Here is a 17982-nt window from a genome sequence, read left to right on the forward strand (position 1 = left end):
TCATTAACAGACAAATGAATCTGACCCACGCTCAAAGAAACCTGCAAAGCACCCTGAAAACAGGCAAATTGTTATGTGGAGCCACTGTTGTGTCCTTTGAATTGCTGCTACAAACAGCCTGGAAGGGAGCTGTGTTACAGGCAGTTCTCCTTTTAAAGGCGCAGTTATCCCCAGGCAGGAATGCTGCCCTCGCCTGCCCCAGCAGCAGCCAGCATTAATATTACACCAGGTACAAGATCTCAAGTCCCCTTCCTGCCCCAACAAGGGCTGAGGTAAGACAGAGCCACTGCAGAGCATGTGATTTTCCAGATGCTCCAAACTCTGGAGCAATCTCAGTGCGAAGGAAAGATTTCACAGCAGTATTCCCCAATACCACATGCTTTGTTACTTGCAGACAATTATGCAATATAAATGAACCTGAACAAGAACACTTTAAAATTAATTCCTCTGAGAGATGTGAAAATAGAGATGGGCGAGCACAAGGCCAAAGAAAAGGTGAGCTGAAACCATCCAGGTAACCCTGACATTCATGCAGGGAGCACTCAGTGTACAGAGAGGTCACGAGGCTGGTTCGGACATGCTTGAGCCAGGAGGGAGAGCAGACCAGATAAAACTGACCCAACTCTTCAGCTCAAACCCTTAATGGGAACCGGTGCAACAGGTTGTGTGGAAATTTCTGCTCCACAGCACTGGGAGGGGGGGAGTAAGGCAAGGTTACAAAACAGGGATAAATAACAAAAAAATAAAGTGCTTTCATACTTCAAATTCTTGCCACAGATGTAAAAACCATTTTGAACCCAAAGTTCACATTGATGGGAGACGGTCAACTCAAGCTGAATAAGAGGGGAGTAAAAATTAGGATCAGCTGCTCCACATTTATAATGCTGCTGTTGTCCCTCCCTGGGCAGCCTGCTGGGCTGGGAACACATCAACAGCTGAACCAGGTTTGCTGCTCAAAGTGTGATTAGCCTCTCTGATGCACCAGCTGCTCATTAGTTGTTTCATTAGAGCCAGACCTAAACCTGACCAGAATCATTTCCAGCTATTTGTATTTCAGAGCAAGTCAGGCTCCTGCACATTGTGTCAGGCTCTCTACAGGGAAGTTCTGACATCAGCAAGAGGATTTTAATTAAAAAGCAATTGTGAGCTGCAGGCTTAGCAGAGACTGCAGGTTGCCAGAGCAGTAGAGGCGTGGACACTACAAAGGTATGGTCAAAGAAAGAACTTCAGCAATGCAAGGACTTGCAGAACATAAAACTGCCACTATCAGAGCAAACTGCAAAGAGAGAGAGATAAGAAGGTTTGAATGAGAGGCAGCTTCCAGAGACCTGCAAGGCCTGATCCTGCCCAGGGCAGTGGGAACTTTGAAGTTTCCCCTGAGCATTAAGGCAAGCTGGGCACCCTGCTGGCACCTCTCTCAGGGGACACAGGTGGCTTTGTCCCAGTTTATCTGGCCCTGCCATGACCCAACACCAACTCCCCTCACCTGATTTATCAGAAAGCCACAGGGAGCATGGGGCTGCTGGGGATGAGGTAAAAAGGGCAGGAAATGGGGAGTAAAAAGTACAGTTTCAGGCTGTCCATGCAGATCAGCTGCTCACACACAGTTAAGCAGGTGCTGTCTCACCATGTGTCTTTTCTGTGGGCAGCAACAACTTCTTCCAAAATTGTGTTTTCAGCCACAGTTAAACCACTGAAATCCAACACTATCATAGATGTAAACACAGAAGAGACAAGTACAGAGAGATACAGCACCAAATGTCACCTGAGAGCCATGGGGCCAGACTCCTCATGCCACACATCAGAGACGTGACACAGGATAAAGAGGCACCAGGACAAATGGTCACTGACACTCAGTGCACCAAAAGAGAATGCCACTTAATTCTGAGACATTCAGGGGTGAAACAGCTTCAGATTTCATCTGTTATCAACACCTGGAAGAGGGAGAGGGCCAGAGCTCTGGTCAGTGCCCACACTGCTCAGGCTGGGGTGGCTCAGGGATGAAATTCAGTGTGCAAAGCAATGCTCTGAACACAGGGCTGGGGTGAAGATAGGCTTCATAGGAAAGCACAAGCAGCACTGCCTTGAAATCAGTCAAATTTGTTGTATATTCTTAAATTCTGAGGTCTGTAATTACTTTAATTAATGCCAGTAACCTGCCTCACTGTTAGACTGCTAATCTGAAATAATCATCTCCAGCCCTGCCCCACCCTCAGGAGCAGTGCACCATCCCTGCTGGTTTTGGAACAGCCCCCAGGCACAGGGGTGGGATGGGGAACGCGAGCACACGGCTGTGCCTTTGCAGACTCGTCTGTCTTGGAAGACACACAGTTACAAGCACCTCCAGTAATGCTTAAACAAAAAAAGAAACCTCTGATCTCTCTTCTGCCTCATCCTCAAGACATTATCATTCAGGCAGGGCTGACCCGCACTGAGGAGTGAATTTGACAAGGGAAGCAAACCTCCAAGGCAAATCCCTTTCAGCACACCTCAGCATTGCTGTGCCTCACATCCTTCCAAACTGAAAAGACCCCCACAGTTGGAAAGGCAGTCTTCTGCCAAAAAGCCCTGAATAAAGCAAAGGAAACTCCTTGAAAAGGTTTACAGCCTTCCCACAAGCTGTGCCAAAACCACTGCAAGTGTCTTTAAGGCAGCATTACTTCAGAAAACTTAATGATTATTGACATTTTAAGACCATCATGTTTAAAAGTCAGTGAACTCCCTTTTCTGAAGTCTTCCACAATGTCAAATTAAACCAGCAGAAAACAGAGAACTGACTGAATTAATTTATTAGATGATTGCATTGCATTATCCTAGGTCTTAAACCAAGCAAAAGTCCTTTCACCACCACAGCATGTGGATGTCTCTTGGAGGGTCCCAAGTGTTATTTTTCCAGTATTCCTGATGAAAACTCCTTATGCCACAGCCACACCACACATGAGCAGTAAAGAGCAGGTGAATGAAGGAGGGAAGGGACTCTGGGCTGGTGGGACACGCAGGCAGTGAGGACGTGCATGTGGAGTTCATTATTGTTGTTTCAGTCTGCTCAAATTGAACACTTCCCTCCCACCTCCCTCCTTGCTTTAGTCACCGGGTGGTGCCAAGACCCCTAAAGGGGATGAATTGGGAACTCTGACCTCTGCTCTGATGCCTCCTGTTTCCTCCCCTCCCTTTTAGGTGCTGCCTGTGGTCACAGAAAGGAGCCACTACAAAAGGAATTTTCTAAAGCTTTCAGACTGAGGGAAGCCCGCTGGCCTGGGAAGTGGTGCTCAGATCAAAGCCCCCCTGTGCCAGAGCTGCACAGGGGACAGGAGGGGGTCGGTGGAGAATTCCACAGCTCAGGAGCTGTGTTTGGCAGCAGGAGATGCTGGAGCTGCCCCCAGAGCTGCTACAGCCTGAAGGGCTTATTTCATTTATTTCAGTCACCAGCATCCTTAGTGCTGCGTGTCGTGCTGAGCTAGCAGGGTGGCCAGAGCACAGATGGACACATGTGGAGTGATAAATGCACACCCACATTTGCCAGCTTTTCCAAGCTGCCTTATCCTCCCAGTTTTGCTTGGCACATCATTCACATACTTGTTTGCAAGGGCACAGAGTAGCAATTACTTCTTCACCTTTCCTTGCTCCTTTGCCTCACTGGAAGCAGTTACCACACTGTAAGTCCCTGTAAGTTTCCTACTACTGGGACTTCAGGCAAAGCTTCTTCGAGTTACACTATTTTACAGTGAAATGAAACATCGCTTTAAAAGGTGGCAAAACTCAGAGGAGGACACGTCAGGTTTTTGCCACCCAGTGACATCTTCAACCATTTATACTACACAGACAATTCCATGTCATAACAACACAATAGCTGGAAAATTCCTAGTGCAGCACTAACTCAGGAGAATGTGGCCAGAATGAGAAAAATGCTTCAGAGATGATCTTGTAACAAAGCCAATCCCATCAAAAGGCCAAGAAAGGCTTGGTCCGAGAAAGTGACAATTTTCCTTTGCTTGTCCTTGTTGTTAGGTACAACAGAGACAACACTGCTCCAGTGCAACAGGTGAGTGGCACCAGAAGCCTCACCAGCAGCATGCAGAAAACACTGAGCAGCAGCTGGTGGATCCATGGCTGGCTTCAGGAGCACTTCAGAGCTGCTCTTCCCCGCTTGGGCTGCCCTCGGGGGGACACCGGGTCTGGAGTTCTGCAACTAAACCTGGTGTTTTACAAGCCCGTTTACAACTGTTCTTCCCTCCCTTGAAGGGAGCCGTAGCTGTTACACGGCACTGCAGCTTCACCGTCCGCATTCCTGGCTGCAAGCTCCCTCTGGGCAGCTCAAAATGGGACCCCTGAGATAAGTCACCTGACGTTCGCTTGTAAAACCCACTCTCGTCACTTTCCCTCCGCTCATCCCAACGCCCCACCGAACACACGGGGAACGGCGGAGTTAAAACACATCAAGGTGAATATTATCAGTTCAAGACACATCAAGGTAATCACTATCACATCACAGTGATTCCCTGACTACCAAAGGGAATTCAGGTGCTGGTTTGCCCGGGATTTCATAAACACAAAGAACCCACAACTTTAAGAAGTGAACCCAGCGAGCAACTCTCGGCAAGGCTGGGAAAGAGACCGAGCACGTGCGTCCCCGGTGCTGTAGGGATGCCCGGGGAGCAGAGCACCCCGGTGAGCCCCAGCCCTGCCCGGCCGGACCGGCGCTGCCGAGGCGGCCGGGATGCGTGGGAACCACGCGCGGAGCGGGGCCCGGCCGCACACAGCGGGGCTCGGACCCGCGCAGCCCGGCCGGGCTCCCCCCCAGCCCCGGCCGTACCTGGATGGTCTGGTTGGGGTCCCCCCCGGCCACCGGGCCCCCCACCAGCTTGCAGTACAGATCCTCCACGGCGCGCCGGCTGCCGGCGCCCGCCGCCTCCTCGCCGCAGGTGGCGGTGGCGGAGATGCGGGTGCCCTCGGCCAGGTTGAAGTAGGGCGGGTGGAGGCTGTGCCCGTTCACATCGCTGGGGAAGGAGGCGGGCGGCCGGGCGGCGGCGGCGGGCAGCAGGGACAGGGACAGCAGGGACAGCAGCGACAGGAGCAGCGGCCGCCGCGCACCGCCCCGCTCCGCCGCCTTCGCCATCTTCGCTCGGCGGGGCCGGGCCGGGCAGCGCTGCGGCACGGGCTGCGCTCGGCTCTGCCCTCACGGAGCTGGGCTCGGCCCCTCACGGCTCTGCCCCGCGCCGCCGCCGCCGCGCTACTTCAGCCCCGGCTGCGGGGAGGGGCCGCGCGGCCCCGCCGGCCCGGTTAACCCTTTACCGCCCCGGGAACCCCTTTAACCCTTTACCGCCCCTGGAACCCCCCCATTGTCCCTTTACCGCCCCGGGAACCCCCATTATCCCTTTACCGCCTCAGGAACCCCCATTAACCCTTTACCGTCCCGGGAACCCCCATTAACCCTTTACCGCCCCAGGGACCCCCATTAACCCTTTACCGCCCCTGGAACCCCATTGTCCCTTTACCGCCCCGGGAACCCCCATTAACCCTTTACCGCCCCAGGAACCCCCACTATCCTTTTACCGCCTCAGGAATCCCCATTAACCCTTTGCGGCCCCAGAAACCCCCATTAACCCTTTACCGCCCCGGGAACCCCATTAACCCTTTACAGCCCCGGGAACCCCCATAAACCCTTTACTGCCCCGGAAACCCCCATTAACCCATTACCCCACCAGGAACCCCCAGTATCCTTTTACCGCTCCTGGAACCCCCATTAACCCTTTGCGGCCCCGATTAACCCTTTTCGCCCCGGGACCCCCGCCGCAGCGGGGTGAGGGGATGCCGCCCCCTCCCCAGTAAAGGCGGCCGGGATCCCCCGGGAACAATGTGCCCATTGTGTGTGCGGGGCTGCGCTGCCCGCGGCGGCTCGCTGCTGTTTCAGTACGTTAAACTGCATTAGCCCATAGATCGGGTTATCTATACAGGAAAAACTATTACTAATTAACAAAACGGGGGAAAGCTTAAACAAACACAGTTCGCTCTCCTTGAGGTATGCTGTGGGTTCTCATTTAATTTGGGCAGTGAAAATTTTACTTCCACTTTCCTCGGAAAGGATGGCTTCGGGGAAATGACTTTACCTTCGTACCTAAGGGGGAAGGAAGCAGCAATAACACAACTTTCTCCCATCCCTTCGATGCCCATGGACAATCCCTCCGTGTGACTTGCAAGGACACAAGCACTGCCAGGTCTTTATATGCTGCTCGGGGAGAAGACATTTTACAGATGAAAACCTGAACATAAATATAGAGCAACACATACATTAACTCATCAAACCACTGCTTCGATTTTCTGGCAAACACTGACTCTTTAAAAATCTTAGAATTAAATAATACACACGAAATGTTGTGCCTGAACTGGACAAGACTGCATCTTTAAACTGGGACATACTAAGAGACCAGGTCTGGACTCCAAACATTTGGATTGCTGCGGTATTTGAAGCCCACAGGAAGCAAAACAAGCTCTTAAGCGTGTCCAGGTCTTCACAGGCATTTGCTCTTAGCATCACATCATCCTCTTTGCTTCTTATTTTCTGTGGACAGCCTAGGAGGTACCAGTCCTCTTGGAAAAGCTACTGTCTTAAGTACAAAAATAAAAAAACCAAAACCAAACCCCAAAAAACATTGTGATGCGTGTGGCTCAAACACAGAGCTCCACGAACTGAATTTCCTCATGGCATGTACCAACCAGGCTCTACAATTACATTGATTTCAGCACTTTCTTTCTTTTGAAAGATCCCTCTGCAGCACTGTAAATAAGTGTATATATCGATTTATTGTAAGTTTCCACGGGGCTCTGCAGGCAGTGGAGCACTGGCAGGCAGGTGCTGCTGGGGAATGCTGTGGGTGCCAGCGCTGGGAGGTGGAGGAGGAGGAAGAGGAGGAGGAGGAGGGCAGGAGTGCCCATGGAGTGCCCGTGCCATCGGGAGCATCCAGGAGCATCCAGTGGCAGCTGTCTCCCGGCGATCACATTGTCATGACATCAGGACTTGTGCACGCAGGGCGGTGAGAGCTGCCCGGTTCCACATGGTGAGGAAGCACTGAAGCACGGCCGCCAAACCCATTCACTTAGAAAGACTTCCTAAAGCGCTTGGTTAACCCCTTCCTGCTCACCCGCCTCTTTGGAGACCTTTCCCCTCGTTTCCCCGCTTAATGCAAGATCTTATCTCTCCGCGGATGAATGTATCCTTTAAAAGCTAAATAGAACCTTTAAAAACAAATTCTTATCAAGAGAACAGACAGTCTTTGCCCTTTAAATCGTGCTTGAAAATGGGTAAGTTCCTCTGGGAACAGCCACCTTTGAAAATACTTGTGCTCTGCAGTAATCGTTAACTAACATGTTTATGTGGGGGAGACCAATACTCCACAGGACAGGAATTAAAACTTCCTTCAACTTTATCAAATGCCATATTTAATTAGCTACTTACACCCCACGGCACCTGTAAATACGTAAAAAGAGTTAACAAGGAAAGCAGGGCACTGATTAGGAAAATAACTTTCTCCCACCCCCACAAGAGTTTCAGGGCAAAACACTTGGGTCTAATATCTGTAATCCCTCTAGTGGTAATATAATTAATCTCCCTTCCAAAATGCAATTAAGGAAAGTGAAATCACAGTTAGCACGCGGGTTTTGTGGCACAGACTCAGGAGCACCAAGCAGAAAAAATGACCCTTCTGCAGCCTGAACTGGCCTCCAGCCGAAGCAGAGCTTCTTTCAAAGACAGTTTGAAGACTGAAATCATACTTAGGCTACCTGAAACTGAGGGGATCTGAAGTCTTCCAGGAAACAATGGAAATGATTTAAAGACAGAGCATTCTGAAGGTCTTTTTCCAGCACAGGAAGAAAAAGACAAAGGGTTTCTAACACAGCTAAACATTCAATTTAGAGGTTAACCAAAAAGTTGAGGTTAACAACTAAAACCCTATCCCTGATGCCATCTCTTTTCAGCCACACACAGAAAGTCATATTTACTAAATTGAACTGGACACAAGTCCTATCTAGTCTAACATCTCATCTGAGAGTCACCAGCAGCAAACATTTCCAGTGAAAACCCCCATGGGTGGGCAAGGAATCCTCTGCTCCCAGAAAATATGTTGGCTAATTTATAACAGCTAGAACTTAGCTTGAGTAGTGAAGCCTTCCTTCCATTTATGACATTTTTCTAAGCATAAATTTCAACATCCCTGGACATTTGCCATTCCTGTACTGCTCTGATCCCTCTTTGAATGTTACTGGTTTCTTGAGCCTTGCAGTGATGCTTCTTGGCTTGGCTTCACAAAGCTGGTCACAGTGACATGCTCTCAAATAAGAGGTGTTGAAGCAGAAGAGACTTTTCATTTTAAATCCAATCCACTACCAGTGAATGCAAAAAGAACTGGAAAAAAAAAGAATCCAGCCTGTAGCATTCCTACTCCAATCTTCTCTGAGCCTACATGTAGTAACATGACCTCAGCCCATGCTGTTATCCATCTGCATCCACTGAAGGCATCCAAATTCCACTGAAGGTTTTACTTTTGCCTCCCTAAAAACTGCAGGACCATGAGGAGTTTGCCCAAAGCTGCCACCAGAAACCACAAGCTCTTTCTTCAAGCAAGTGACAGAAGGGGTTTGGGGGTGTGGAGGGACAGGAGGAGCTTAAAAGAAATCTCAGAAGAAATTCAATGTATGGGCTCCAAACAATTTATCTCAATGAGGGAACCCAGTTCTTACATCTGAACAAAGATTCTGCAAGTTACAAGTGAAAGTTTTCCTGTCTATACAGACCCTTTAAACCTACAGGAGCACAGGGAATCATCCCACAGCCAGAAGTGAGTAATTCACCAGTGACAAAGACACATTCTGCTTCCTGTGAATGAATTCTCTGGTTTTACCTTGTCTGTTACACAGAGAAATGTAAGGAGTTCTCCTCACTTAAGAAAAAGCAACATATGGCCAATGGAGAAAGACCCATTTCCTTCACTTGCAGTATTTCCTACCAAGGCACCACCACAGTCAGAACCATCACTGAGAGCAGGGCCTGAGCCAAGAGAAATAAGTGAGCATATGGTTCTTGTATGGTGTAGGGTCAGGAACATGTTATCTTAGGGAAGATTTAATCACTTTCCTGCTACCCTGCTGCAGGCTGTGTGAAGAAAAGTGTTTCCTGAGCTGTGCTCTGTGCTGACCCAAGAACTTCATGCCAAGCTCACCATTTATAAGTGTGTTGTGTCTGGACACAAGTGTGTCAGGAGCAGCTCCCAGGAGCTAAGAACTAATTCTGCAGGAGCTGGAGTTGGACTAACACAAGCCAGAAGTGCAATCAGTATCCTTCAAGCACATCTGCAGCTTTATAATTTTACAGTCTGCACAGGCTGTACCTGAGGAGATTGTAAAACAAACCCACAAAAGGCATCAGCAGGTCCCATGTGAGGTTTGTGTGGGGCTTGCTGAGTTCACAGGAGCTCCCCTCCTGCTCACACACACCCCCACATGCACATACAGACAGTTCTGCAAACAGCCCCCAAACAGAGACCCAAAGTACATTTCCCCTGTTTGTTCTTCAAACTGACAGCTCAATTACAGCTTTTTAAACCCTCCTGCATCGGGGGAGCTAGGGCACAGCTTGAATCTACAGTGGGAAAGGACTGGAGAGTTTTGGTGAAGGCATGAGGAATTTGACCAGGATCTGCCTTGGTTTCTCAGACTGGTTCTTATGAACATATAAAGCCAAAGGCCTGAGAGAAGGACCAAACTCATGTAGCCTGCTTTTAGGAAAGTATTCCTGGTGCTGGTTTTGCCATATTAATAGAAATAGTTAAGACTGGACAAACCAGACCAGACTGATAAGGTGATTCAGTAGGAAGCAACTCTAGGAAAAACATAATTCTTTGTATGTTTTTTGGAATTGAATTACACCATGTGAAAATGCAACCCTCTAAAACAGCCAAGTACCAAGGACAGTTAGCAGGAATCAGATTAGGACGCATCTGGAATGAACAGTTATTTTACCTCTCTCTGTAGAATTACTTTAATGTGTTTTATCTTTGTTTCCTTTATAGTGTTCCTCCTTTAACATTTACTCAAAATTGAAAAGGACTGTTTTGAGACAGAGCTGGTCAATTTGCCGTGCCCAAGCAGCACCTTTTAGTTAAAACCAAAAGGAGCAGACATCTGTGTTTTGTCTGCTGTGGACATTTTCACAAAGAGATCAAGAAGATTCATAATATAGCAGGACATGTTACTCTACACCAGAGAATTCAATTCACTTTAAGGTCAGCCTGTACCTTCCCTGTAATCAAATGGTTCCAAAACCCTCCCAAAGCCAGAACAGGTGTTTCATTCATACTGTCTGTCTACCTGGCAAGAACCCAAATACTTTCTTTTAAAGCCTAAACTCTGTATTATTCTGGGGCACATGGAAAACATACATAAGTGCTGTCTCCTAGGCACGCTTCGGGCTCGGTCATCATTAGCTACGTGTTTTTCTTTGCACAGCTCAAACAGGAACACAGCTGCTTTTAGGTTAATAACTAAATCATGCTTTAAATGTGCCACACAGCCCTGCCTTCAGCCAGAAGGGCCCTGCAGATTTAACGAGCTGACATGTCAACAGAGATCAGTTCACCCACCAGAAAAGTGCAGCTACTCCTGGGGTGAGCTTTGGTGCTTGTTTAGCACTGCAGGAGGACCAAGAGCCCTGTGTCAAGTTGAATCCATGGAGGAAGCAGAGGGATGAGGGAATGTGCTTGGGGTGAAAAGCAGTGCAGTGCTGGGGTTACCCAGTGTGACAGGGCAGTGGGGGCAAGCTGGAGACACACAGACAGAACAGGCTTTTGCTCCTTGTCTGAAAGGTGGGACACATCCAGCACTGCAAATGGGAAACTGACTCAAGCCTGACTCAGAGAATAGGATTTTTCCTATTCTGTCATTGTAACTTCTTTGAATGCCGGGAAGTTCATCCTCCCACAGATTACTTCACCCAGAGCTGTCTCTGTGCCCTGTGGCTATGTGCACATAAATACTCTTCAGGCATGGGGTCATGACATACCCTTGTTGGCTTCCACCAACATCATATCCACACATCATATCCACTTTTTCAAAACCTCAGTGGAAATTACTGATAGACAAAAACCCAGTAGTCTTCTAATCTCTGTCATAAAGGATAGTTGTATTGCCATTTCCCTATTAAATCTTCTTTCATTAATGACAAATAATACACTGCTAATGAAAAGTGTAATTAGGCATAAGCAACAAACCCCAGTAGCTGGCCCAGAAGAAAGAACATCTCAAGCAATATCCCACACTAGCAGATATCCTTTTATTTTCTTTCATATGTGTTTTCCCAGAGGAAGAGGATGCACAGTCCAACACACAGTGGCTGTGGCTCCCCAAGGGAACCAACAACAGCTCTTATGTCAATGACAAGGAGCAGAGTTAGAGGAAGGTGCACAGAGCCCACAAACACACCAGTGACAGCCACAGCCCTGTCTGTCCCCCAGTTTGAGGGCACCCAGCTTACTGGTGCAGGTTGTGCTGCAGCCACTCTGAGTGGAGCCTGGCACAGCTCTGCTGCTCTGCATCCCAAACGGATGAGGATGAGTTCATACCTGCATTTTCCATTTATTTCAGAGCTGCAAAGAGGGAGATTAGCTGCTACCCAAGATTCTCCTCAGGGCACAAGGCAGTGCTGGATCACAGACAGAGTTTAGCTTAGCTGTGCATTGTGGGCTCTGCCTATGGGAAATGCTTTACCTTTTTTTTTCCTCCTCTGGGATACATTCAATACATTCAATCCAAGCACAATATTGACAATCAACTCTTCTTTCTGAGGTTCCCAGTCCTAATCCATGGGACTTTCAGAGGGCAAAAGCATTGTAATGAAATATTAGCAAGAGTTGCCTTGGTAACTGCCCAGATGAAGCCCTCTTATATTCACTGAAGTCCTCCCAGCGTGACTAATACCTCCTGGGCTGTAGTTACACCAGTCTGAACGTCCTGAATGCATGACCAAGTCAGCAGAGCAAACACACTCAAACCCCATTTATACAGTTATGGCTTAATCTGATTATTTGTAGTTTGACCAAGTGCAAGAGAAATTTGTGGCGCTTCACTCTGCAGCTCCTCACTTTCATCTCACCCCTCTCGATAACACAGGCTGGGCTCTCCCATTCTGCAATTTCTAAAACAGAAAAGCAGCAGCTTAACAGCTGAGTGCAAATTGCAGTCATCTGTTAGAATGCATTTGGTAACGTTTTCTTTATCCTGTTAACCTTATCAGAGAGCAGAACAATTGGGGGATGCTGAGGGCCTTCATGCAATGCAAAGTAAGAAACGCTCCATGCACAGATCTCAGCACCCAGATGTGACCAAGCCTCTCCCCTCACGTCCCTCCCAGGCTCCCTGGCATTCAGGCACACTGCTCCCCATCTGCTCTGTGCCAGCTGAGGTGCTCAGGAAAGGTGCTGACCATGGACAGCTTAGAGCTTGCACAAAACAGAAATTCTCTGTTGGAGCAGGTGCCTGTGAAGAGAGGCCAGGGTTACAGCCCTGCTGTCCCCAGGAAGGCTGGCACCATCCCACCCACGGGGCACTCACAGCAGGGCAAACTGCAGCTCCAGTTCCCTTGTAAACTGCAGCTGACAGCCCCGAGTACCAGCACTGCCCCAGGCTTGGGCTTGCTCCTTGTGTTGGCTCCCTCCATCCCCCCTGCCCACTCCAAGCCCTAATTTTCATTTTGTGAAGCTCCTTTCACAGCCAAGATTGAGGATTTATAGGTCCCAGAGAGAGCAACTCAGTGAGGGCCCTGATCCTCCCTACTTCTCACTCTTGCTCTTATTTCTGGGAAAAGGATTCATTTCCCCAAGCAGGATCAGGGCAGAGTGCCTGAAGGAGAGGAGGCTTGCAAGAGCAAGAGTTGTCATCCTTCACCAGCACCAGCTGACTCACACCCTAAATGCACAGCACAGGCTGGGAGCTCTGCATAACAGGGATATTTGTGCCTTTCTTTGGTGTTTGTTCCCCATGTGCAGCACAAGACAGATTTCACACCTGTCCACCATCGATAAGAACAGCCCATGGTTTGGGCTCCACATCAGGAAAAGATTTTATATATTTCCATTGTCACAGCCATTAATCTGAAATCTAAATTACTTCCTATTTGGGAAAGCATCTGAGCTTTTTTTTTCCATGCAGATAATTCCTACAGTAGTTTAATAGGAACAGCCAGCTGTTTTGTGCTTAAAAATAATTCTCTCCAATAGGAATAGGTAGCAAATAGGAAAATAGATGCTTTCTCCACAACAGAAGAGCTATGAGCCTGTTTTAAACATCACAGAGAGATATGGTGCCACAGCCAAGAACTTAAATTATGTCTGAGGCTCAAATCCCTTCATTACTGCTTTCCTGCATGACCTTGGACACATCACTTAGTTTTCTTTCCATCTTTACATCAACTCAATATGAAAAGGAGTAGCAGTCATAGGGGTAATGCTAAGAATAAAAGCTGTAAGATGCTCAACCATCCACTATAGGTGCATTTTTAAGTTTGTAAAAAATGGATTTAACGGCTAAGCGCTGCTTGGACCCTCTAGGTCTAACAGGATTTATATATACAAGAGATTTTCAGTGAAAATGCCACACATTCTGCCCATCATCTTCACCTTCCAGGAGACCAAACAGCACAAGAACTGATGGTGTGTCAGGGTTTACACAGATCAGAAACACAATGAGCCCTAAGCTCAGCTCCAAGGGCTGGTGAGTGGAAAAGTCCTGACCAGCTCTTGTCTCAGCCTGAGGGGCTCTCCAGGCTGGGAGTTCAGGAGGTTGTGGTGAGATGTTTCCCCACAAACAGCCTTGCTATGCTGGAGAATCTTGGATCATCCCAGAGTGAAGTGCAGGATGGCTGCAGCCCTGGAGGTCAGGAACCCTTTTTCATACCAGGGGGAAGCACTTTGGGGTCCTTCAGTGCAAAACGGTGAGTGCAGTTTTCCAGCCATAACACTTCAAATCAGGCAGCTGGAAACTGAACAGAGAGTAGCCCTGGGCTCGTTCTTTGGCTACTGGTTTTCCCTTGCCATAAGCTCCAATTTCCTCAGCACTTTAGGGAAGGTTTGTGTTGGGCATTACCTTTGTACAGTCCAAGTAACCCAAGAAATCTCAAACTCAAATGCCTGGTTTGCTGGGATAGATCCTATTACTGCTTTTAAATGCTTTACATTCACATAAAGGATGATATTTTAAATAACGAAAAAAGAAACCTCATAATCACAGCCAGGCTATTTGTGGGAGGTTTCTTCTCAGTTTTCAAAGATCCTTGAAAAGCTGGCAAGGAAACCAAAAGCTATTTTACTTTCTTTAGGAGCACTAAAGGGAAAAAAGTACTTTGCGGATTAGGAGATTAAAATTACAAATACACTGTCTGATAATTTTATAGTAATTAAAGTAATTAACTTGATTGTGTACTACTATTTCATCTGGCTTGGGCTTCTAGAATCTTATTTAAAGGAGCCACATAATTAAAGAACCTCAGATGTGGAATAACTGCTGAGAGGTATCCACTCAGATTGATCCATAGCTCTGAATTTATAAGGACTCCCAAGATGAAAACTATTTGGAAACTCCTTCTGTGATTTCTGCATAGAGTGCCTGACATCCTCATCTTCATGGCAGGGGGTTATTCCTTGCCCAATGAGGTGGAGGTCATGCCATGCTCACTGTGGAAGCACAGAGGGTATGGGCGTGTGCCCATTGCCATTCCTGCCCTGGGCTCTGCACTTCAAGGCTGAGGTATGAATAAAGGCATTTAATTAGTTCTTGCCTGCTTCTGCTAAACAGCTCTGGAGGGAGGGATGCAGAGAGAGTGTAATAAGGAGGATCTGTGATTTGCACGCTAGTAAAGGCACACACACTTTCTCTGGACAAGCCTCGACTTGACACCAAGGTTAGAACTCGCACTAAACCCACAGTGTTCCACTGTGAGCCTGCCACACACAGCAGCAGGAGTTTCACAGCGGTTTAAAGTTAATTACACTCCATTCTGCTTCTGCTCTGCTGTTCCCTGGCCTGCAGCTCCCTGAGAAAGCAGAGTAAGTGCTTTGGGGTGTTTATCAAATCCTTATTATTACAGGCCCTCGCTGGCTTTGGGAGGGGAAGTGTCAGAGTCCCTTCTGCTGTTTGTTGATGCTGTTTGGGGCTGCAGGGAGTGCAGGGGACCTGCTCCCCACACAGGAGGGACCGAGGCCGTGGCTTCACAACATGTTGTCTTTGGCAGCAGCACTGACACAATCAGTTTTTGCCTTTCTTCTCTGGTTGTGCCAACAGAACCATTTGTGGAACCAGGTTGTGAACTGACCCAGCTATAAAAAGGGGTGTAAACAATTCTTTTACAGTTTGTTTTTTTAAGCTCTCCTAACCCATTTAAGGAATAGCCCTCCCTGTGAGACTGCACAAGTCAGGCATCTGGAAGCACAACTATTTCTGTGCCAGGCTGTTCACACAGGTAAGCACTGCAAGCTGCTGAAAGGGATGTCCAGCTCTTGCTGATTTAAGACAGGAGTTCCTAATATTAGGAGCAATGGTGTATAGCCAAGTGGAATGTCATTAGGCCAGAACTGAAAGTGATCCATCCGTTTTGCAGGAGAGAGAGACAGGTCAATGCACTTAAAGCAGAGTTTTTAATTCTTAGAGCATGCATGAGCTGTGCTGTTTCAGCCAGCCTTCCAGATCTTGTCAGGACAAAATCCCAAATGTTTTGCTGGAGTAGTCTCCAGCCAAATCCACATTTTCAATAGGGATGGCTGAGTTTGTCAGGGAAGATAAATGAGCTGCAGTAATCAGCAGCAAAAGAAAAGAACCAAAATATTTTAAGTGCTTATCTGGAGTCTGGATTAAGTCCTTGATTTCCCTGAGTTTCCTACATGGTCTTGGAAGGATTGCTTGCCTGCACCCCAGTTTCCCAGCTGGAAAAGCAGATAGAATCAGACTGCAAACATATTGAAGTAAAACACTCTCCTATGATAACAGGAAAAAGACTCACCAACAGCCCATGGCATCAGCAGAGGAACCAAGGCAGCTTGTACCCACTGCAGGGACAAGATGGCAACAGAAACTCACAGGAGCTTCAAAGAACAGCCATGTTCTCAGGGAAGATTCTGGGTGGTCTCTGATGCAGTTTACATTGATAATTTGCAATAAAACACCATCTTGGCAACATACCTCAAACACCTTCCTGCTAAATGAAAGCCTGACTTTGTCCCTGGAGCTGTTCAACCTGACACAGCTGCTCTGAACACAGTCCAAGGGCCCTGCAGAGGTGGGAGGTACATGGGAAAACCCTGCAAAAGTGTAGGTGAAACAGCCTCCTCATTTCCCCCAAATCCCTCAGCTCACAGCCCAGGCATGGCTCTCCCCTGGTGGTTCAGCCACACCACAAGAGTCTCATAGGTTTGTTCCCTGTGGATATTCCCTGTCCCACCTGCACCAGCTGGACTTGGGACCTCCACCCCAAGAACCCATCCCAAAGGATGGAACCATCTCCTGTTGAGTGCATTTTCCCCTTCCCCAAACTGCCTTACTGTCACCAACTAGCAGAAACTTATTTCAAATCCAGCAAATATTCTGCATATGCAGTGGGTTGAATTTTTCAAAGGCTGCAGCTGTCATAACCCAGTTCCCAAATATTCAATTTTTGGGAAGATCCACCTCCACACTTTTTAACCCCAGAGTATTTCACAAAGTGTACTAAAGGACTGAGTTTGGGGATTTTTTGAAAGAGATGTGACTTGCAATCTGCATCTGTACACTGTAAAATGGTTACATTTTAAGGTAAACTATGAACTTCTGAAAATCAGAAGTGCAGCACAAGACACAAGATCAATAGCTGTGTTTGGAAGATCTGCCTGTTGTGCAAAAGACTGGGGAAAAAGAATTCCACATGAACACTCTGAAGTGTACAGCATGACAGAGAGTTGCTGTTCTGCCAGAGAGCAGTGATGCTTTGGAGTCAGAACTTCCCTGAGAACACCACACGACCTGAGCCAGCAGCAAAGCCCCAAATTCTTTGACAAGGACACACATCCTGTTGCCCTGCTGCACAACCATGGACATCCAGCAGTCATTTACACGAGGTTGCAGTGAATCCATGCCAGACTTCTTCAGAAATACTTGAAAATCCTCCATGAACATCTCCAGACAGCAAGTTTGAAAGGAGATGAGCTGGGGAATAGCACAAGCCCCACCAAGGAAAAGGAATCCCTGCAGAATTCCTCAGGAATGCAGAAAAACCTTACAACTCTCCCCAATATTTTTTCTACTCTTTTGGTGATTACTAATCTTTATGGAGTTTACATTCCATCTATCATTTTTATAACCAGAGATCAGAGAGGGATTATGACTGGGGGTTGCAAGCTATTCACAGAGGGACCCTGTTTATCTAAGCAAAGAGAGCAGCTCTTCTACTTTAACCATTTATAAGGTGGCAGAAACACAATCTGGGACATGTTCAGAGCTAATTTGTTGTCCTACCCCAGAAATTTAGGTGGTGCCATTTATATTTTGTCAGAAGCATCTGTAATATGCAGCAATCAAAACAAGGACATGCCCCAGCAGATTGTCATTCTTACATCTTGTTCACAGCTTTTCTTCTTTTCTTCTCTTTTAAATCAGCATCCCCTTTTAAAATTGCATCCTTGTCCCACACTGGGAGTGTGCTGGGAGCTGGAAGTGCTCTGAGATGGAGAGCTGTGACCCCAGGACCTCTGGCAGTCATAATTTAGAGAAGTCACAATGCAGATCTAAATTCATACTAAAGGTCAGATCATCCCTTGGGGGCTGGCTGCTGCCAGAGCTCGGCTACCAGAGAACTGGGCTGCCCAAACTGACCAGAAAGGAGCTGAAATGCAGCCCCCTCAGCTGGATTTGGTGTGTCTCAATCACCCGTGCCTCGGATGAAAAGGCTGGTTACTTAAAATGCGGCTGCCA

At 47.7% G+C, this 17982-nt stretch overlaps 1 protein-coding gene across 2 annotated transcripts in view; it reads right to left on the minus strand.

The window, feature by feature from the left end:
* LAMA5 (laminin subunit alpha 5) overlaps positions 1-5208 on the minus strand; it is an 85339-nt gene extending 80131 nt beyond the window's left edge. For both annotated transcript variants that reach the window (XM_056507842.1, XM_056507841.1), the window contains exon 1: positions 4814-5208. In XM_056507842.1, coding sequence (XP_056363817.1) covers positions 4814-5116 — 303 coding nt within the window. In that variant the 5' untranslated portion in view covers positions 5117-5208. The remainder of the gene's footprint in view (positions 1-4813) is intronic.
* Between the last annotated feature and the right edge of the window lie 12774 nt (positions 5209-17982).

This window comes from Oenanthe melanoleuca, chromosome 20, assembly GCF_029582105.1.
Source record: "Oenanthe melanoleuca isolate GR-GAL-2019-014 chromosome 20, OMel1.0, whole genome shotgun sequence".
NCBI lineage: Eukaryota > Metazoa > Chordata > Aves > Passeriformes > Muscicapidae > Oenanthe > Oenanthe melanoleuca.